This window comes from Tachyglossus aculeatus, chromosome 4 (genome assembly GCF_015852505.1).
Source record: "Tachyglossus aculeatus isolate mTacAcu1 chromosome 4, mTacAcu1.pri, whole genome shotgun sequence".
Classification (NCBI taxonomy): Eukaryota; Metazoa; Chordata; class Mammalia; order Monotremata; family Tachyglossidae; genus Tachyglossus; species Tachyglossus aculeatus.
Window position 1 is genome coordinate 20,428,379 of NC_052069.1, and position 22,726 is coordinate 20,451,104.

General features: G+C 43.8%; 1 protein-coding gene across 1 annotated transcript in view; it reads right to left on the bottom strand.

The window, feature by feature from the left end:
• Positions 1-259: 259 nt before the first annotated feature.
• QDPR (quinoid dihydropteridine reductase) overlaps positions 260-22,726 on the bottom strand; it is a 46,243-nt gene continuing 23,776 nt past the window's right edge. Inside the window, exons 3-7 of the mRNA XM_038745838.1 lie at positions 21,645-21,741; positions 17,141-17,281; positions 10,569-10,677; positions 5,292-5,375; positions 260-633 (exon numbers count right to left, since the gene is read on the bottom strand). Coding sequence (XP_038601766.1) covers positions 528-633; positions 5,292-5,375; positions 10,569-10,677; positions 17,141-17,281; positions 21,645-21,741 — 537 coding nt within the window. The 3' untranslated portion in view covers positions 260-527. The remainder of the gene's footprint in view (positions 634-5,291; positions 5,376-10,568; positions 10,678-17,140; positions 17,282-21,644; positions 21,742-22,726) is intronic.

Below are 22,726 nucleotides of genomic sequence, written 5' to 3' on the forward strand. Positions count from 1 at the left end.
ACTGTGGCTGTCGTCTTGCGCACGCAGGACTACTTCCAACGCTGCAGAGTCCTGTCTCCCAACGTGCTCACTTTTTTTTGGACAAACACTTCCTAATTCCCTGATAGCTGACGGGAAATAATCTTAACGGCAGAACTGAGTGAACTGAAATAATCCAAAGGACCACTGAAAAAACATCAAAGAGGTGCCCCTACCCAACCCCGAAAAATGGCACTGTGATAATAACTGGAGAGGATAGTTACCCAGAGATCGCTACAGCTCAATTAATGAAACTGAGATGTTTATTAATAAATACTATTGGCAAATTGTCCCCTTTGCAACCCTATTTAGAATAAACATTTTATGGTCAGCCATGAAAGCTTGTATACATCGACCAACGGCAACATTACTCACAATTCCATTTCATCGATACAATTAAGGACCACGAAAACAGAGAACCGTATTCAGACTTTACTGATGGGCTGAGATTTTTTTTCCCCCAGCTCTTTCTTCTTCTGAGCTCTTGGTGGGCGAGTGAGAGACGGAATTTAGAAATAAGCCGGCGTTAATTCAGTCTTTCCTCCCGTGGTCACCACCTGGATTAGGCTTCCTGAGCTTGGTCGGTTTTTTCCCAGGATCCAGTCGTGGAACGTTCTGGCAAAAAGAGGAGGAAGGCGACAATTAAAAATAAAAAAATCCACCCACACCACCAAAACAGAAGCGCAAAAGAGACTGCTTGATGGTGGTAATAATAATAATAATGACGGAATTTGCTAAGCGCTTACTATGGGCGAAGCACTGTTCTAAGCGGTAGGGGGGATATAAGGTGATGAGGTTGTCCCACGTGGGGCTCACAGTCTTAATAATAATAATAATAATAATAATAATGGCATTTATTAAGCGCTTACTATGAGAAGCATAAGATTAAGCATAAGCATAATCTCTTATGAGAAGCAGCGTGGCTCTGTGGAAAGAGCACAGGCTTTGGAGTCAGAGGTCATGGGTTCAAATCCCGGCTCCGCCAATTGTCAGCTGTGTGACTTTGGGCAAGTCACTTCACTTCTCCGGGCCTCAATTCCCTCATCTGTAAAATGGGGACTAAGACTGTGAGCCCCCCGTGGGACAACCTCATCACCTTGTAACCTCCCCACAGGGCTTGGAACAGTGCTTTGCACATAGTAAGTGCTTAACAAACGCCATCACTAATCTCCATTTTACAAACGAGGTACCTGAGGCTCAGAGAAGTTAAGTGACTTGCCCAAAGTCACACAGCTGATAAGTGGCAGAGCCGGGATTAGAACCCATGACCTCCGACTCCCGAGCCCAGTCTCTTTCCACTGAGCCACGCTGCTTCTCTATAACAACAGCGATTTTAATAATAATATTTGTTAAGCATTTACTACGTGCAAACACTGTACTAAGCACTGAGGTAGATATATTTCTCTGTGCCTTAGTTCCCTCATCTGTAAAATGGGAATTGACTGTGAGCCCCATGTGGGACAGGGACTGTGCGCAACCTGATTTGCTTGTATCCACCCCAGTGTTTAGTACAGTGTCTGGCACATATTAACAACCATACCGATTCTAATAATAATATTTGTTAAGCATTTAATATGTGCACACACTGTACTAAGCACTGAGGTAGATATATTTCTCTGTGCCTTAGTTCCCTCATCTGTAAAATGGGAATTGACTGTGAGCCCCATGTGGGACAGGGGCAGGGACTGTGCGCAACCTGATTTGCTTGTATCCACCCCAGTGTTTAGTACAGTGTCTGGCACGTATTAACAACAATAATGAGTCTAATAATAATATTTGTTAAGCATTTAATATGTGCACACACTGTACTAAGCACTGAGGTAGACAGTCGGGTCAAAACAGTCCCTAATCCATCTGCGGGGGGGGTCACAGTTCAAATAGGAAGGAAAACACGTATTGAAACACCCTCTTCTATGGATGAGGATACTGAGACGGAGATATCAATCAATCAATCGTATTTATTGAGCGCTTACTGTGTGCAGAGCTGTACTAAGCGCTTGGGAAGTACAAGTTGGCAACATATAGAGACAGTCCCTACCCAACAGTGGGCTCACAGTCTAGAATATTAGGTGACTTGCCCAAGGTCACGCAGAAAGAAAATGGCAGATAAGGGATTAGAAGCCACATCCCCGACTCCCAGGTTTCAATCAATCGTATTTATTAAGCATAAGGATAAAGCATAAAGCATTTTATTAAGCATAAAAAAGGTTTGTGCTTTTTCCACTAGGCCACGAGGCTTCCAAACGGTGATAGAAAATATTTGGTTCTAACTCACTCTGTTATATTGCGATATATTGTGTGCTCATCAAGCCTCCTCAGGAATTTACTTTAAGAGGGCAAATTTTCCAGAACTTCATTACATACCCACGCTAAGTGGCTAGCGATTAACCCCAAACTCCGAGTCAGAGCCCTGTAGCTTTACACCTCCCCTTGCCTTTCAGTCCTCAGACCTGGAAATCTCAGATTGGAGAATCCCAGGCTGAAGGAGAAACGGAAAACTAGAAGGAGCTCTCCATGGGCAGGGATATTAATGTCTCTCTCCCCCTCTAGACTGTAAGCTCGTTGTGGACAGGGAATGTGCCCGTTTATTGTTCATTCATTCATTCAATCGGCGCTTACTGTGTGCAGAGCACTGTACTAAGCGCTTGGGAAGTACAAGTTGGCAACATACAGAGACGGTCCCTACCCAACAGTGGGCTCACAGTCTACAAGGGGCTCTGCACACAGTAAGTGCTCAGTAAATACAACTGATTGATTATTCTAGTGTATTTTCCTAAGCAGTTAGTACAGGGCCCTGCCCACAATAAGTGTTCGATCAATACCAATTTACGAATGACTGATTGATTGGTCCCTGAGGAAAATTTCTCTAAGGATCGGATCACACCTAGGAGATACAGGAGGATTCCAGTCACCCTTCCAAGGGGATGTCAAAGCCACTCACATACAGTGGGGGATGCCACGATACGAGACCGCTCAGAGGGGAAAGATGCCTGGAGTCTAGCGCTTAGTACAGTGCTCTGCAGACAGTAAGCGCTCAATAAATATGATTGATTGATTGACTGATTGGAGTCGTGGCCACTCAAGGACAGGGGAGATGCCTGATGCTGAAAGGTTTAAGGAGTTATGGGCGAATAAAAATCAGATTGTAATGACCATCTCTTCCATGTTGCACCAATTCAATCAATCAATCAATCAATCGTATTTATTGAGCGCTTACTATGTGCAGAGCACTGTACTAAGCGCTTCCATTTTAGAGTAGCTACTTCACTAGATAAGTAACGCACTTCTGCTTTCAGGGAATTTTGAATGATGCTTGAAAAGGAGTGGAGACTGACGAGGAGTTGAACTGAGCACCTACAAAATCCTGAGACCAAGTCTGGGTTGGTTACGTACACTGGGTTACAAGCATTAAAACCCTACTGGTATTTGGGACTATCATAAAATATAGATCCCAAATCCTGGCTCTAGCTCTCTCTCATCAACTGGGGACCCATTTTCCAGAACTGCTCTGCCGCATAAATAGAAATAGCAGTCTGCCTCTCAACTCTGGTGATACTTCAGCCCCAGTTCCCTCATCAGTAAAATGAGGATGAAGATTATGAGCCCCACATGGGACAACCTGATCTCCTTGTATCCCCCCAGCGCTTAGAACAGTGCGCTTTGCACGTAGTAATCGCTTAACAAATATCATCATTATTATTCTCTGTAAAACGGGGTTTAAGAGTCTGCTCTCACACTTTCCTCTACTGTAAGCCCCGTGAAGGCCAGGGACTGTGTCTGATCTGATTGTATTGCGTTTACCCCAGTGCTTAGTGTAGTGCTTGGCACAGAGTATTAACAAATATCACAATTATCATCATTATTATTATTATTGCGTGTCCTTACGTGTCCCCACCTTACCTCCTTCCCCTCCCCACAGCACCTGTATATATATATATATATATATTTATTTATTTTACTATTTATTTTACTGTTTATTTATTTTACTTGTACATATCTATTCTATTTATTTTATTTTGTTAATATGTTTTGTTTTGTTGTCTGTCTCCCCCTTCTAGACTGTGAGCCCACTGTTGGGTAGGGACCGTCTCTATATGTTGCCAACTTGTACTTCCCAAGCGCTTAGTACAGTGCTCTGCACACAGTAAGCTCTCAATAAATATGATTGATTGATTGATTGATTGGAAGGCCCAGAAACATATAAGTAGGCATTTATATAGACCAGAATACATCTCAATCCTTGCCAAGTTTACTATTATTGGCTCAGGTAGGGCTCGCAGACAAAGACTGGTTAGGAGGTCTAGGGAGTGGCTTTTCTGCTCCAAGATGATAGTCTCCCTTCACCTAAGGGCCTAGTTCCTGGAAGTGAGAAATGATGGACAGAACGGGCCTGGGGGAAGGAGGACTCAGTGGAAAGAGCCCGGGCTTGGGAGTCGGAGGTCATGGGTTCTAATCCCGACTCCACCAATGTGTCTGCTGTGTGACCTCGGGCAAGTCACTTAACTTCTCTGAGTCTCAGTTACATCATCTGTAAAATGGGGATTAAGACTCTGAGGCCCCACGCGGGACAACCTAAACACCTTGTATCCCCCGCAGCGCTTAGAACAGTGCTTCGCACATAGTAAGCACTTAATGCCATCATTATTGTTATTATTATCAGAAAGATGGGGCGTATACGTGTGGAACCCTCCCTCTTCATACCCTCCTGACCCCTCCGTGTTCATCATCAGAACCTCAGCACCATCTTCCACAAGAGCAGAATCAAAATGGTGGCCAAGGTCAACGGCACCCTTAGCAGCAGGAAACCTAACCCTGTGTCAAACCACAGCTATGAGGACAGCGACTTCTCTGTGCCCACCTCTTTATCTCCATCCCCCTCAGGTCATTTCACTTGCATTTCAGAGAAGCAGCGTGGCTCACTGGAAAGAGCCCGGGCTTTGGAGTCAGAGGTCATGGGTTCAAATCCTGGCTCTGCCACTTGTCAGCTGTGTGACTTTGGGCAAGTCGCTTCACTTCTCTGTGCCTCAGTTCCCCCATCTGTAAAATGGGGATTAAGACTGTGAGCCCCCCATGGGACGACCTTATCACCTTGTAACCTCCCTAAAGCTTAGAACAGTGCTTTACACATAGTAAGCACTTAATAAATGTCATTATTACACATAGTAAGTGCTTAATAAATGTCATTATTACACATAGTAAGCACTTAATAAATGTCATTATTATTATTAGTAGTAGTAGTATTAGTATTAGTATTTGAGGATTGTCAGACTTACTCAACCAGGAATTCTAGAGGTGTCCAGGAGCTGAAATCGGCATCAGGCATTGATTTCCTGTTCATCGGCGTATCCAGAGTCACCCTAAAATGAAGAAGGATCAGTCTTTTGTTCGTACAGCACTTTTACACTCTACTCTTCCTCCCCAGGCCGGGCTCTGGAGGCCAAGAAGCCCTTAGGAGCCTTGTGTCGCAGCAGGGCCAGAATCGTATTTTGGGTATGTCCATTAAGTCAGCAAAAGGGAGGAGCACCACATGGGTCAAACACGGTATTTGCACACTAAATTAAGTATGTCTATAATTCATCTTTAATCCAAACGCTACAAAAAGCCCAAACGTTCCAATGGAGTTAAATGTTTGCACGTCAAATTTGAAATTAAGTTCTCCCCATTTCCAAATTTAAACATTGCCAGTTAGGTAGACTATGCATTTCTCTGATTGTTTTAGCATAATATAGTGATTCCATAGGACCCTTTTGACTTTAAGCTCCTTGAGGGTAGGAGCTGCGTCTCCAAACTGAACTGTACTCTCTCAAGCACTTAGTAGACTGCTCTATCCAAAGTACTCAATCATCATCATCATCAATCGTATTTATTGAGCACTTACTATGTGCAGAGCACTGTACTAAGCGCTTGGGAAGTACAAATTGGCAACATATAGAAACAGTCCCTACCCAACAGTGGGCTCACAGTCTAAAAGGGGGAGACAGAGAACAAAACCAAACATACTAACAAAATAAAATAAATAGAATAGATATGTACAAATAAAATAGAGTAAAAAAAAATATGTACAAACATATATACATATATACAAGTGGTGTGGGGAAGGGAAGGAGGTAAGATGGGGGGGATGGAGAGGGGGACGAGGGGGAGAGGAAGGAAGGGGCTCAGTCTGGGAAGGCCTCCTGGAGGAGGTGAGCTCTCAGCAGGGCCTTGAAGGGAGGAAGAGAGCTAGCTTGGCGGATGGGCTGAGGGAGGGCATTCCAGGACCGGGAATTATAAATAAATGTCAATAAATCAATAAATGTCAATAAACTGTAATCCCACCTGCAACACAATATGACAATGAAAAGCAATTACTGAATATGTACTATGTGTATATCACTGTATTAAGTGCTTCAGAGAGTACACGGGAATTAGCACTGTATTCTCCCAAGGGTTTTAGTACAGTTCTCTGCACACAGTAAGTGCTCAAAAAATATCACTGATTGGTTGACCGCCCACAAGGAGTTTAAAATCTTCCAGGAGAGACAAATACTAAAATAAATTAGAACTTGACTTGAACAATGACAGGTAACACAAATTACTTCACCTGCATTGTCACCGGTGCAAATGGAAACACTATCTACATTTTTTTCCCCCCATGGCAGCATGGCTCAGTGGAAAGAGCCCGGGCTTTGGAGTCAGAGGTCATGGGTTCAAATTCCGGCAGCACCACTTGTCAGCTGTGTGACTTTGGGCAAGTCACTTAACTTCTCTGGGCCTCAGTTACCTCATCTGTAAAATGGGTATTAAGACTGTGAGTCCCACCTGGGACAACCTGATCACCTTGCCAGCACTTAGAACAGTGCTTTGAACATAGTAAGCGCTTAATAGATGCCATTATTAGTATTATTACAAGCTAATTGGGTTGGACACAGTCCAGTCCATCTCTCACATGGTGTTCACAATCTTAATCCCCATTTTAAGAGAAGCAGCGTGGCTCAGTGGAAAGAGCCCGGGCTTTGGAGTCGGAGGTCATGGGCTCGAATCCCGGCTCTGCCAACTGTCAGCTGTGTGACTCTGGGCAAGTCACTTAACTTCTCTGTGCCTCAGTTCCCTCATCTGTAAAATGGGGATGAAGAATGTGAGCCCCCCGTGGGACAACCTGATCACCTTGTATCCCCCCCAGCGCTTAGAACAGTGCTTTGCACATAGTAAGCGCTTCATAAATGCCATTATTATTATTATTTTACAGGTGAGGTAACTGAGGCCCAGATTAGTGAAGTGACTCATCCAAGGTCACACGGCAGACAAGTGGAGGAGCCAGGAATAGAACCCAGGTCCTCCGACTCCCAGGCTCGGGCTCTAAACCTTAGGTCATGATGCTTCTTGACAGGAGTCAGTTAGTCAACAATATTGGCAAATATCCTGCAGGATCAGCATTGCTCTAGGAAACAAGCAGAGAGCAAAAATAAAAGCAGAAAAACAGGAAAAACGGGGACACTGTACCTACCCCCTGAGAAAACTTACAATCTACAAAGGAAAGCGGGACAAACATAAATGAAGAACATCCAAACAAAAATGCATAAGAAAATATATTGGAGAAAACACAAACACACACCTGATGAAGGGTTTCTGTTGGGCCTTTGGAAAGAAGAATGGCTTAAACATGAAAGCAGGCATTGGTCAAAAACAAAATTGGAAGAATTTAGAATTTTGGAGGTGGGGAAAGAGAAGATGCTCTTCTTTTACCACATCCAAGATCGAAACCAGGTAGAAAAAGTTGGAAAATTATGCAAGTATGGACTACAGAAAAACAATGCAAACCGCCAGATGATACTGAATGGAACTAGCTGGAAATCAGACCTGACATCCCTGTAAAAACCCTGGGTCGGGTCCAAAGAAATCACTACATACAGTGCTTTGCACACAGAAAGCGCTCAATAAATACAATTGAACGACGGTTATCTTATACTGGTTTAAATAAATGATTTACCCACTAAGTTCATTCTGAACGTGATTTTTACAAATCAAATACCAAGCTGTTTCAGGAGACGGGAAGGGATAATTTGGGAGAAAAAAAAAAGATAGGCCAATTCTGAATGAAAGCTGAGAAGGTGTAAAAAAAAATAAAAATTTACAAGTGTCTCTCCCTCCACTCCCCAGTCATTTATCTGGAATCTGATGTCTCCTGCCATAATTTACTGATGTATCCGAGTTAGTACACTTCAGTTTCATGAAATTCGACTCTCTGGTAAAAGAATGCTAAACGAAGCCTCATTTTCCATAATCAATCAATCAATCGTATTTATTGAGCGCTTACTATGTGCAGAGCACTGTACTAAGCGCTTGGGAAGTACAAATTGGCAACACATAGAGACAGTCCCTACCCAACAGTGGGCTCACAGTCTAAAAGGGGGAGACAGAGAACAGAACCAAACATACCAACAAAATAAAATAAGTAGGATAGAAATGTACAAGTAAAATAAATAAATAAATAAATAGAGTAATAAATATGTACAACCATATATACATATATACAGGTGCTGTGGGGAAGGGAAGGAGGTAAGATGGGGGGATGGAGAGGGGGACGAGGGGGAGAGGAAGGAAGGGGCTCAGTCTGGGAAGGCCATAGATTATAGAAAATGCATTCATGTCCCCAAGATCCCCCCAAATGGACCAAAACAATATAAACTGTTTTTAAAGTAATTAGAAACATAACTACCTGGTCGGATAATGTAAACATACACCAATGAAAGACTAGTTTTAGATAGCCTGTAGAGATGTCAATACTCAGTTTCCCAAGTATTATCTTTCATATCCTACTCAGCACAAAGCTATCCAGTGCTAGCAATCAAGAGATCTGTTGTTACCCATGCCATAATAATAATAATGGTATTTAGATCTGCCATTATCAATCAATCATATTTATTGAGCGCTTACTGTGTGCAAAGCACTGTACTAAGCGCTTGGGAAGTACAAGTTGGTAACATATAGAGACGGTCCCTACCCAATAATGCTTAACCACTCTAATCAAGTTAGCCAAGAGACTTTCAAAGGTTAATAAGGAGAGGAAGGGGTGCATTTCAGCCCAAGTAAAACCTCACACCTTCATCTCCAAGTAAGAGAAGGTCGTAAGAAAGAGGAATTAAAATTCCAATAAAGCCATTGCAAAAGCATACTAGCGGCTATATCTTCAAACCAGAGTCTTCCCTGTAGCTATCAAATGTTTCCTGCATTTCCTGTCATGACAAAAGGAGTTTTTGAACACCATTGTATGAGATAAAAAGGGGTTTTTTTTTCCGCCACTTCTGTTTCTATTTGTATCTGTCTTATATTTAACTTTGGATTTTCAGTTCTCCTGGAGAAAAAGGCAACCCCATCTGTAGGAGCCTTCGTATTTCCAAAAAGCTATTTGCTTTTTTAAATTTTTTATGGTATTTTTTAAGCACTTACTCTTTGCATTAAGTGCTGGAGCAGGCTTAGTACAATGCTCTGCAAACAGTAAGCGCTCAATATGATTGAATGAATGCAAGATGAGCAGATTGGAAATAGTTCCTGTCCCACATAGGGTTTACAGACTAAGCAGGAGGGAGTAGGATTTAATCCCCATTTTACTTCCCCTCTCCATCCCCCCATCTTACCTCCTTCCCTTCCCCACAGCACCTGTATATATGTATATATGTTTGTACATATTTATTACCCTATTTATTTATTTATTTTACTTGTACATATCTATTCTATTTATTTTCTTTTGTTAGTATGTTTGGTTTTGTTCTCTGTCTCCCCCTTTTAGACTGTGAGCCCACTGTTGGGTAGGGACTGTCTCTATGCGTTGCCAACTTGTACTTCCCAAGTGCTCAGTACAGTGCTCTGCACACAGTAAAGGCTCAATAAATACGATTGATGATGATGAGATGAGGAAACTGATGCACAGAGAAGTGAAGTGAGTTCCCCGAAGTTACACAGCAGACATGTGGAGGAATTAGAATTAGAACCCAGATCCTTCTGATTCTCAGGCCCGTGCTCTATCCACTAGCCCACATTGCTTCTCACTGGTCTGAATGGTTATGGCAGCCCAACCAAAGTTTCAGCAGTGCAAAACCCATGTCCAGATTTTAAGCACAATAAACATGAGCACCTTTATGATAATAATAATAATTACGGTATTAGTTGTGCGCTTATTGTGTGCCAGGCACTGTACTAAGCACTGGGGAGGATGCAAGCAAATCAGGTTGGGCACAGTCCCTGTCGCCCGTGGGGCTCACAGTCCATCCCCATTTTACGGACGAGGGAACTAAGGCAGAGAGAAGGGAAGTGAGTTGCCCAAGGTCACACAGAAGACAAATGGAAGAGCCAGGATTTGAACCCACAACCTTCTGACTCCCAGGAGTGCTCTACCCACTAGGGCATGCTGCCCCCGGCAAATATATTGAAATGCTCAAGTTTAAATGCTCTTCCTTTGAGACCGGGAGGTGAGTGATGCATAACCTTGGGGGACAATGAACCCGAATGACATCAAAGAAAGGAATAAAACAGCAGCTGGTGAGGGGAAGGGAGAGGGAAAAATCACTCACGGTAAGACAGCAATAGCAGCAGAACCAGGCGGCAAACCACTGTTATTCCCAGCAAGGCTTTGGCAAAGTTGATGTACCGCTCCCTTGGCCATGCCATATCCAATCATGCCTAATCATTTGGAGGAGAAACAGTTTTGCTCACAATCGATTCTTTGGAGGATTAATAATAATAAATAATAATTTTGGTATTTGTTAAGTGCTATGTGCCAAGCGTTGGGGGAGATACAAGGTAATCAGGTTGTCCCACAAGGGGCTCACAGTCTTAATCCCCATTTTCCAGAGGAGGGAACCGAGGCCCAGAGGAGTGAAGTGACTTGCCCAAAGTCACACAGCTGACAAGTGGCGGAGCCGGGATTAGAACCCATGACCTCCGACTCCCAAGCCCGGGCTCTTTCCACTGAGCCACGCTGCTCCTCTAATCCACTCATCACGTTGAGATTCGTTTTAACGGAGACGCTGCTTCTCTAATCCACTCATCCCGTTGACAATCGTTTGGAGACCTGCTCTTCTAAACCTCATTTGATACTGACATTCATCCCACCCTCAGCCCCACAGAACTTATGTACACATTTGTAATTAATTTACTTATATCCACGTCTGTCTCCCCCTCTAGACTGCAAGCTCCTTACTCTTTTGAACCGTACTCTCCTAAGAGCTCGGTACAGTGCTCTGCAGACAGTGGCACTCAATGCCACTGACTGATTTATCACCTACCACACTTTCGGTAACCAAAGAATCCCGTCTTAGAGATGTGGAAATTGTGTCGCTGGTTATTATACAACTATAATTTCAATTCTCCCACCAACGCACGGACATGTTCCGCTCTACATTGCATTTCTTAGCCAAGGACATCTCGGTAAGTTTGAGGAGCTCATGGACGAAAGCCGCTACTGGCCACAGGTACCCAGTTCCAGTGGCCGTAGTCCACACGCATTCTCCCCGGTCGGTGTCTGCAATTTTATTTGTACATATTTATTCTATTTATTTTATTTTGTTAATATGTTCTGTTTTGTTCCATCTCCCCCTTCTAGACTGTGAGCCCACTGCTGGGTAGGGACTGTCTCTATATGTTGCCAACTTGTACTTCCCAAGCGCTTAGTACAGTGCTCTGCACACAGTAAGTGCTCAATAAATACGATTGATGATCAAAAACCTGCTGGACGCTCAGTTTCCTGCCAGCTGGGTTTCACCAAGGCAGGGGGGATCCCCAAAACAATCTTGAATTAGAATTTGTGTTTCGCATCAACACGGGCCCACGGAACTCTAGAGCAGTCTCTTGCCAGGGGCGATGTCCATCCGTCCGCTCTGCTGTCAAAATGAACCGGGGCCGAAACGGGGAATTCCCACTGGCCACCCTTCATCCAAGCCTTTCGGAGTAGTTTTCAACCTGCTGCTTTAACTCGTTTTTCCCTCGAGGCAAGAATGAAAAGCTTCAATAGAAGCGGATCTGTGCTACTTTTGCGGGAGTTAAGAAAAGAAACCCAGATGGGACTGCCACGGGGAGCACATCCTCAATGTTCTCCTTTCCCACACCCCGAAACTTCTGAACGATCCCACCGGAATGGATACGTGTCGCAGGTAGGATGAAAATCAGAGTCAAATGCTATTCAGAGAGTCATGGTGGTGATAGAAGAACTTCGGTCCTGTGACTTCCAGACTGAAAACATGCTTGAATCAATCAGTGGTGTTCATTAAGCACAGAGAAAACTGTGCTAAGTACTTGGGAGAGTACAACAGAATTGGTAGATACAATAAATACGATTGATGGATTGATACAATTCCTGCCTTCAAAGAGCTGACAATCTTGTGGGACCCTACTTCCAAGAGCTTAGTACGGTGCTCAATAAATACGATTGAATGAATGCTCTGCACATGGTAAGCACTGAAATACCACTGATTGAATGATTATCGCCATAAGTATTTCACACGATCCAGTCACAGAGCATTCTGTCAAAAATAGGAGAAAGACAGAAAATAACAAAAATCCACCCAGGCTGGAATCACAGCTATAGCTAAAGCAGGCGGTGACCTTGGAAGCCACTTTGGTTTTAGCCACCCACACTGGCCAACTATTTTTGTGGATTAGGACACTATTCGAAAAAACTACTACTAGCTTGGATAATTCTATTTAATTTTGTTCCTTTGGGGACAGGCATTCAGCACAAAAACATCTGTGATGAGTGGAAAGGGCCTACTGAGCTTTGCGACTCAAAACTACCTGTGAGCCCGGATGGAGAATTATAATTTCTAAAGGCTACCTGAAGGTACAAAATTAAATTTAGCTGTTGCGGGAGTGAGGCACAGTATTAGTAACAGAACAAATTCGACGGATAAACTAATTTTCTTCCTCTAGATCTATGCGTTTGCACTCTACCAAGCGCTGAGCACAGTGTTCCGCACAAAGTAGGTGCTCAATAAATACCGCTGATGATCATCATCATCAATCGTATTTATTGAGCGCTTACTGTGTGCAGAGCACTGATAATGACGATGATGTAGTCCTCAGTAATTTAAGGTACTTATTAAGCAATTACTACGTTCCAGGCATTGTATTAAGTAGAGTGGCTCAGTGGAAAGAACACGGGCCTGGGAATCAGAAGTCATGGGTTCAAATCCCAGCTCCGTCACTTGTCAGCTGTGTGACTTTGGGCAAGTCACTTCACTTCTCTGCGCCTCAGTTACCTCATCTGTCAAATGGGGATTAAGACTGTGAGCCCCCCGTGGGACACACCTGATCACCTTGTAACCTCCCCAGTGCTTAGAACAGTGCTTTGCACATAGTAAGCACTTAATAAATGCCAACGTTATTATTATTATTATTACTATGCACTTGGGGAGATACAAGTTAATCAGGTTGGACACAATCCTTCCCACGTGGGGCTCACAATCTAAATCAGAAGGAGGAGGATTGAACCTCTTTTACAGATAAGGAAACTGAAGCACTGAGAACTTGAGTGACTTACCCAGAGTCATAGAGCAGACAAGGTGGAGCTGGGATTAGAACTCAGGTCCTCTGACTCCCAAGACCATTTTTTTTTCGACTAGGTCACGCTACTTCCAATTGTAGGTGGGATCCAGATTACCCCATTTTCAGTTGCCAAATGTTTTTATTACCTTTCTTGTGAACTGGGCCCAAAATAGTTAACATCGACTAGTCCTAGAAATACTTGCTCACTATTACAGTGGAAAACCCACCAAAATGCCTACAATGGGACCTGGGAAAATTCAGGGAAATTTCCTCCAATGACAAAAAATAGCACTGAGGAAGTCTAAAAATGGTGACCTCTTTTTGCCACTATATATTGACAGCGGTGACCACAGTCCAATTAAACCAAGATACGAGAGAAGAAGAGCTAATTACTTCAATAACACCACTTGAATGCAAAAGGGGACAGGGATGTTTAAAAGGCTGGTGCTGAATGAAGTTCAACAACTAGAATCCTTCACAATTCCTGTCATCTCTATATAATCATGTGTATGTGTTGCTAAAAAGTCCCCAGTCTTCATTAGGCCTTAAGTGACTGAAACCATCCAGCTCCAACATGAAAGCAAATTAATCGGGTCCCCTGCCTTCCCAAAGTATCAAGGGAAAAGAACCTATTTTTTTTCTTTTTATTTCAAATGATATATGATGGGATCATTTGCTCCAGTAAAGAAACACTTTTTTTTTTAAAGAACTAGCTTCACTCTGCAGAGTATGGCATCCTTTGCTGAGTTTAGAACGTAAATAAGAGTAAGCCACGACAATGGGAAAAATTGCAATTTGTAAGCAAATAAAATAATTTTCCAAATAAGTGGGTCAACCTAATTTACCTGATCCAAAATATTTATTGTCCGAAGAAAACAGCCTCTGATAAAAAACACCCTCTTCATTCAATCAACTTTTTTTTTTGTTTTTTAAACTCAAACTTCACAAGGGGAAGAGTTGTTTCGGTTAAATGGATTCTTGGCTAACTGGCAACAGACTCAAGGGAATGTCAACCCTTGATTCCTCTGGTTTGTAAATGCTTCCAGACTTCCCTGTTTCCGAACACAGATTAAATGAGATTTAAGACTACAAAGCAATTTAACAAAATTAATTTTAAATGACTAATACAGGTTGAAGATCAAACGAAGTACAGCCAACTGGAATCAGAACGAGTCCAGTGTCGTAAAGACAAATGACATTTGCTTTTTCAACGAGAATTTACACCAGAAAAGATAAATTTATGAAATGCTTTTCAAAAAATATTTCTCTTAATTTTCTCTCCGTTCTGATGTGCTACCTTTGCCATCATTTTAAAAATGTCTTTGCCTAAGGCTGCATTGTAAAAAGCAGAGTTTCTTAATGCTAATAACACACCATTTAAATGGCTCAGTTTACAAGAGAGTGGGCCGAGGAATGTGTTATCCTACAAGCTGCTCTGAGACATTTACGATGACTTTAAATCAATCAATCGTATTTACTGAGCGCTTACTGTGTGCAGAGCACTGTACTAAGCGCTTGGGAAGGACAAGTTGGCAACATATAGAGACAGTCCCTACCCAACAGCGGGCTCACAGTTTTAAAGAGCGCAAAAGTAAAATATTCCATTCCCCCAAAATAATCATCATCATCATCATCAATCGTATTTATTGAGTGCTTACTGTGTGCAGAGCACTGTACTAAGCGCTTGGGAAGTACAAGTTGGCAACATATAGAAACAGTCCCTACCCAACAGTGGGCTCACAGTTTTAAAGAGCGCAGAAGTAAAATATTCCATTCCCCCAAAATAATAATAATAATGGCATTTATTAAGCGCTTACTATGTGCAAAGCACTGTTCTAGTAATAATAATGATAGCATTTATTAAGCGCTTACTATGTTAAAAGCACTGTTCTAAGCGCTGGGGAGGTTAAAAGTCGAGCAGGTTGTCCCAAGGGGGGCTCACAGTCTTTATCCCCATTTTACAGATGAGGTAACTGAGGCACAGAGAAGTTAAGTGACTTGCCCAAAGTCAAAAGCTTCTTCTTATTCGCCACAAGGCCTCTGACCCTAGCATTTATGAATGCGAGATTCAACCGCGGCCCTCCTCAGATTCTGGATAGTGCTGCAGCTGAGATGAAGATGTTACTCTCCCCCTCTCCATCCCCCCCATTACCTCCTTCCCCTCCCCACAGCACCTGTATATATGTATATATGTTTGCATGTATTACTGTTATTTGTACATATTCTATTAATTTTATTTTGTTAATATGTTTTGTTCTGTCTCCCCCTTCTAGACTGTGAGCCCGCTGTTGGGTAGGGACCGTCCCTATATGTTGCCAACTTGGACTTCCCAAGTGCGTAGTCACAGCTCTGCACACTCAAGCGCTCAATAAATACGATTGAATGAATTAACTCTTCCCTCCCCTTCAAAGCCCTACTGAAGGCTCACCTCCAAGAGGCCTTCCCAGACTAAGCCCCCCTTTTCCTCAGCTCCCCCTCCCATCTGCATCACCTCAACTCACTCTCTTTGCTCTCCGCCCCCCCCACCACCACACAGCACTTAGGCATTTATGTACATATGTATAATTGTATATACTGATGCCTGTTTACTTGTTTTATGTCTGTCTTCCCCTTTCCAGACTAAGCGCTGTGTGGGTAGGGATTGTTTCCCTTAATTGCTGAATTGTCCAAGTGCTTAGTACAGTGCTCTGCACACAGTAAGTGGTCAATAAACAGAATTGAATGAAAGGACCAAGAACACGCAGATGTGCTGTATTGTCACAGGGCTGCAGGAAATCCTCCCCCGGAGTGTCCCTAAAGCATCCCAGAGAAGCAGCGTGGCTCAGTGGAAAGAGCCCGGGCTTTGGAGTCAGAGGTCAGGGGTTCAAATCCCGGCTTCACCAATTGTCGAGGGCGGCCCCCCCCCCCACCCCGAACAATGGGGGCCGAGGGGCAGGAGGGTGGCGTGCCTTAAGCGCTTACTGGGGGCCAATCACTGTTATTATTAATAATAATAAGAGTGATGGTATTTGTTCCCTTCAAGGCCCTACTGAGAGCTCACCTCCTCCAGGAGGCCTTCCCAGACTGAGCCCCTTCCTTTCTCTCCCCCTCGTCATCCCCCCCATCTTACCTCCTTCCCCACAGCACCTGTATATATGTTTGTACAGATTTATTACTCTTTATTTTACTTGTACACAGCTATTCTGTTTATTTTATTTTGTTAGCATGTTTGGTTTTGTTCTCTGTCTCCCCCTTCTAGACTGTGAGCCCACTGTTGGGCAGGGACTGTCTCTATCTGTTGCCAGCTTGTACTTCCCAAGCGCTTAGTACAGTGCTCTGCACACAGTAAGCGCTCAATAAATACGATTGATTGATTGATTGACTACTTGCCACCCTCAGGTCACCCATTCAAATCCCTTCAACTTGACACAGCGTGGTTCGGGATAACAAGGAGGCTTAGTGCCCCCTCGAATCTTCTCCCAGGAAAGGCCTACTCGGAGGACGCATCCCGGGAAAGCACCTCCCTGAACCCGTCGGCTGGAACCGGGCAAAAAAAGGGGGCAACTGGGCTCTCCCAGTGCCGGAGGCTCTTTCCTCCCCATCCTCCCGCCCCCGCCGTACATACCGGGAGTGCCGTCCAAAGCGGCCTTGGCCCCGGCCAGCGTCAGGAGACCCCCATCCTTCAGGTGCTTGGTGGCGAGGTGGCTAGAGATTGTTGAGGTCCACAGGCTCTGCTTCCACATCAGGTCACAGTTTTTGAACAGTGCTAGTGGAGAAATAGGCAGGTTAGCCACAGAGGATATCAACGGCGGGTCCTACCTCCAGGGCCGGCGGACAGTCGGGAACCTTGGCCGCACGCTCGAGTTAACTTTCTCCCTGCCTCCGGCCTCCAACGTTTCAAGACCAAATTAAGATGCGGAAGAGCGGCTTTATCGAACACCGAGATTTTTAGGGGAATCTAATTTTCACTGACGTTGACATGGGCAACGCAATCTTTAAAACCGCACTTTTACGCCTGTACGCTAAGCGTTCCCCACATGCTCAGGGCTGCTTTTTCAATTTTACTTTCAATTCCTTTAACTGTAAATGATTTTACATCTGCCTCCCCAGTAGAGTACAAGCTTGACTGAGCCCCTTCCTTCCTCTCCCCCTCGTCCCCATCTCCATCCCCCCCAATCTTACCCCCTTCCCTTCCCCACGGCACTTGTATATATGTATACATGTTTGTACATATTTATTACTCTATTTATTTATTTATTTTACTTGTACATATCTATTCCATTTATTTTATTTTGTTAGTATGTTTGGTTTTGTTCTCTGTCTCCCCCTTTTAGACTGTGAGCCCACTGTTGGGTAGGGACTGTCTCTATATGTTGCCAATTTGTACTTCCCAAGCGCTTAGTACAGTGCTCTGCACATAGTAAGCGCTCAATAAATATGATTGATGATGATAGGAAATATGTCTGGGGCCGGGATTTGAGCCCATGACCTCTGACTCAAAGGCCCGGGCTCTTTCCACTGAGCCACCCTGCTTCTCTAAAATGGGGATGAAGACTGTGAGCCCCCCTGGGACAACCTGATCACCTTGTAACCTCCCCAGCGCTTAGAACAGTGCTTTGCACATAGTAAGCGCTTAATAAATGCCATCATTATTATTATTATTATTATCATGTCACTTGCTTGTTTTGTACTTCCCAAGAGTTTAGACTAGTGCCCTGCACACAGTAGGGATTCAATAAACGCTACTGCACTGCCCCTGGTGCAATTCATTTTTGTGATATTTTCCCAAATGCTTAAAGCACTACACTGCAACTAGTGGGTTCTCAATAATCAATCACTTAGTCATATTTATTGAGTGCTTACTGTGGGCAGAGCACTGATCTAAGCACTTGGCTGGTGGACATGTTCCATACCAAAGAAGCCCCATGGCCTAGTTGGAGTCAGAGGACCTAAGTTCTAATCACAGCTTGGCCAGCTGCTTGCTCTGTGACCTTGGGCAAGTCACTTAATGTCTCTGTGACTCAGTTTCCTCAACTGTAAAAAAAAAAAAATGGAGATTAAATACCTGTTCTTCCTCCCTCTTAGACCGTGAGCCCCATGGGAGACCCGGCCTGTGTCTAACCTGATATATTCGTACCTGCCCTAAGAGCACAAAATAGTGCTTGACATATAAAAACCACTCAACAAATATCACTATTATTATGATTCCTATCATTATTATTACTACTATGCTACTACCACAGTCATTACTACTACTGTTACTAAGCAGTAACTAAGTTGTTTTAGCCCAGCAACTGGTCCAGATGGGCAGACAAAACCCCTTGCCTCCTCCTTCTCCTTTTCACACTCTGCTCTCTGGCAGCAGCCATGCCATTCATCATTCATTCAATCGTATTTATTGAGTACATACTGTGCGCAGAGCACTGTACTAAGCACTTGGGAAGTACAAACGCTTAGTACAGTGCCATTAAATGCCATTATTATTATTATTTTGGGGGAATGGAATATTTTACTTTTGCGCTCTTTAAAGTCATCGTAAATGTCTCAGGGCAGCTTGTAAGATAACACGTTCCTCGCTGCTTAGAAGCAGCGTGGCTCAGTGGAAAAGAGCGTGGGCTTTGGAGTCAGGGGTCATGGGTTCAAATCCCGGCTCCGCCACTTGTCAGCTGTGTGACTTTGGGCAAGTCACTTCACTTCTCTGGGCCTCAGTAACCTCATCTGTAAAATGGGGATTAAGACTGTGAGCCCCACGTGGGACAACCTGGTCACCTTGTAACCTCCCCAGCGCTTAGAACAGTGCTTTGCACATAGTAAGCGCTTAATAAATGCCATCATCATTATTATTAAGTTGGCAACATATAGAGATGGTCCCTACCCACCAGTGGGCTCGCAGTCTAGAAGGGGGAGAATGTCACAAGGCCACTTCCCGATCCCCAAGTTCCCCCTGGATTTCAAGTTGGGAAGGTTAGAACTGGAAGCAGGATTCAAGGAAGGATCTTACCAGTGCTGAGTTCACCTTCCAACCTGCTGAACCTTTTACTTCTAATTCGGAAGAGGTTCTTCTCTGGAACTGAGATCTGAATTTCCCTCAAATGGGGTGGTGGGATGCTTAGAACGTACCCTTGGCCATCTCCTCTTCCATCCTATTAATCCCCATCTTCCCACACCTTTCATTAGACTCCAAGCTTCCCCACCCCCACTGGAAGACTGACTTCTAATTACTCTAATTATCCTTTTAGATCAGCCACCCAGTGGGAATCAGCCATCCAGACACAACAGAAATGGCATTTTAAACACCTGAGCTATGAACCTTATCTATGAAGTAAGTGGAGAAAACACAATAGGTGTTTGCATAAATCTACCAGGAACTTCATGTCCTCTGTTCAACAGCAACAGGAAAAGGCATTTTCTCTACCCCCAAATAAAGCAAGCAAAAATGAATTGGTCAAAAATGAGCTTAAGCTCTCTGCTTTTTAATTGCCACGTTCACCTTAATATAGAGATTTTCTCTAACTAGATCTCTTGGCATCTCAGAATCAACTCCTTAGTCAAGCAGTCAATCAAGGGTATTTATTTGGGGCTTACTGTGTGTGTGCAGAGCACTGTACTAAGCACCTGGAAGAGCACAGTACAATAGAGTTGGTAGATGCAATCCCTGCCCACAGTGGAGCAAATGTCATCTAATAATAATAATCATCATAATAATTTTTCTTATTCTTCTTCTTATTATTATAATTATGGCATTTGTTAAGCATTTATTGTGTGCCAGGAACAGTAATAATAATCATAATGATAGCATTTATTAAGCACTTACTATGTGCAAAGCACTGTTCTAAGCGCTGGGGAGGTCACAAAGTTATCAGGTTGTCCCGCGGAGGGCTCACAGTCTTAAACCCCATTTGACAGATGAGGTAACTGAGGCGCAGAGAAGTTAAGTGACTTGCCCAAAGTCACACAGCTGACAACTGGCGGAGCCGGGATTTGAACCCATGACCTCTGACTCCAAAGCCCGGGCTCTTTCCACCGAGCCACGCTGCTTCTCACAAAGTGCTGGGGCGGATACAGAAAATCAGGTTGACTGGGGCTCACAGTCTTAATCCCCATTTTACAGATGAGGGAACCCCACAGTCTCCTAGACTGTGAGCCCACTGTTGGGTAGGGACCGTCTCTATATGTTGCCAAATTGTACTTCCCAAGTGCTTAGTACAGTGCTCTGCACACAGTAAGCGCTCAATAAATTTGATTGATTGATAAAGTATGGCCTGAATGGAGATTCAGGCCCTTTCATTTTACTACTTAAGCCCTGATATTTGTGACTCCTGCAGTCAGTTCTCCCTTAATGGGCCCTTTCACTCTCCGCTTGGGCTAGAACGGACAATTAGGGAATGTCCTTCCAACCCAAAAGTCTGCCCGGATAGGATAATAATAAAATTTCATATCATAATTATTGTTGTAATTATCAATATTAATAATTATTGAAATGAATACAATGATTAGGTAAATAATTGTTTAATTTATTAGTAGGCTGTTATTATTAAGGGGGCCGTGGGCGCAGGGCTGGGGCTGGCGGTGGGAAGTGTGGGGTGGGGTCTGCGGCTCCAGGTGACTCTGGGGTCCCATTGTAGACTGTGAGCCCGTTGCTGCGTAGGGACCGTCTCTCTATGTTGCCGATTTGTACTTCCCAAGCGCTTAGTACAGTGCTCTGCACAGAGTAAGCGCTCAATAAATACGACTGAATGAATGAATTCATTAATTAATAACAATTGTCATTATTATTATTATTGTGCTTGTTTAGTGCTTACTATGTGCTAAACACTAAGTGCTGGGGTAGATACAAGTCAATCAGGTTGGACACAGTCCCTGCCCCACACGGGGCTTAGACTCTCTATCCCCATTTGACAGATGCGGTAACTGAGGCCCAGAGAAGTGAAATGGCTTGCCCAAGGTCCCACAGCAGTCACGTGGCAGAGCCGGGATTAAAACCCAGTTCCTTCCGACTCCCAAGATGGGGTGTCAGGGGTGGTGGATGAGGAAGCGGAGTGGGTCAAGTTTTAAATTTGGCGATACGATGCCTCCTTGATGACTGGAACCCCACTGTTAGAACAGTAGGAATGGAGAAACCAGCTTACATTTAGCCTTGGCACTGCCACCGGCCCATCCACCGGCCACGCACAGGATGGCATCCACCTTCTGCTCCCCTAAAAGCTTGTCCACATCCACTGTCACCTGAAACACATGAGAGAACACGACGGAATAAACATTTGGACGCCGATGAATAGATAGCCGTACGCCAAAGAACACCTGCTTTTCATTTGATTTCCCAAAAACAGGTATCAGAATTGGATTAAGGGCTTGATGAGATTCAGATCTCAAGACTCTCTGGAAACCAGAAAAAAAAAAAAAATCAACCGCTCCGCTGCCATATCCCAGGTGTTTATACAAACAACTTATACCTGTGTCCCAAATAGGCTAAAAAAAGCCCCACACCCCTATCTAATGAGATAGGAAACGAGTCCCAAGGCAGTCTGCCGGAGCACAGCTTTAGGGAAAAGCAAAACTACAAGCTACTTCTTGAAACACTTACACTAATCCAGAGAGGCGACACGGCATGGAGGAAAGAGTCAAATTCTTGGAGGCAAAGGTCCCAGCTTCGCTACTCACTTGCCAGGTGATTTGGTGGCAATCAATGAGCACTTACATTGTGAAAAACACTGTACTAACCCCTTGGGAGAGTACAATATAATGCCTCTACCTATGCCTCTGTTTCCGTATCTGCAAACTTAGGGATACGTCCCTTTTTCCACCTCATCAGGTTGCGGTAAAAAGAAAGATAAGCTAAGTAACGTAAAAACACTTCCGGAACAAAATACTATATAAAATCCAGGTATTACATGACGTTTAGAAGATACAATCAAGGGCCGCTCTGAATTAGATTAAATAACGATCGGGCCAGTCGATCAGTGGTATTTATTAACTGACCCTCTAGACTGTAAGCACCTTGTGGGCAGGAAACATGTCTACCCACTCTGTTGTACTCTCCTAAGTGCTCGATATAGTGCTCTGCACACGGTAAGTGCTCAATAAATGACTGAATGATTGATTGATTGACCGAGCACAAGAAAAGTCTGCTCAGAAGCCATTCTGATGATCAGCCCCATTTCACTAACATTTTCAGTTTATTCTTCAGGTGTGCAGTGCCTTCCAATCGCAA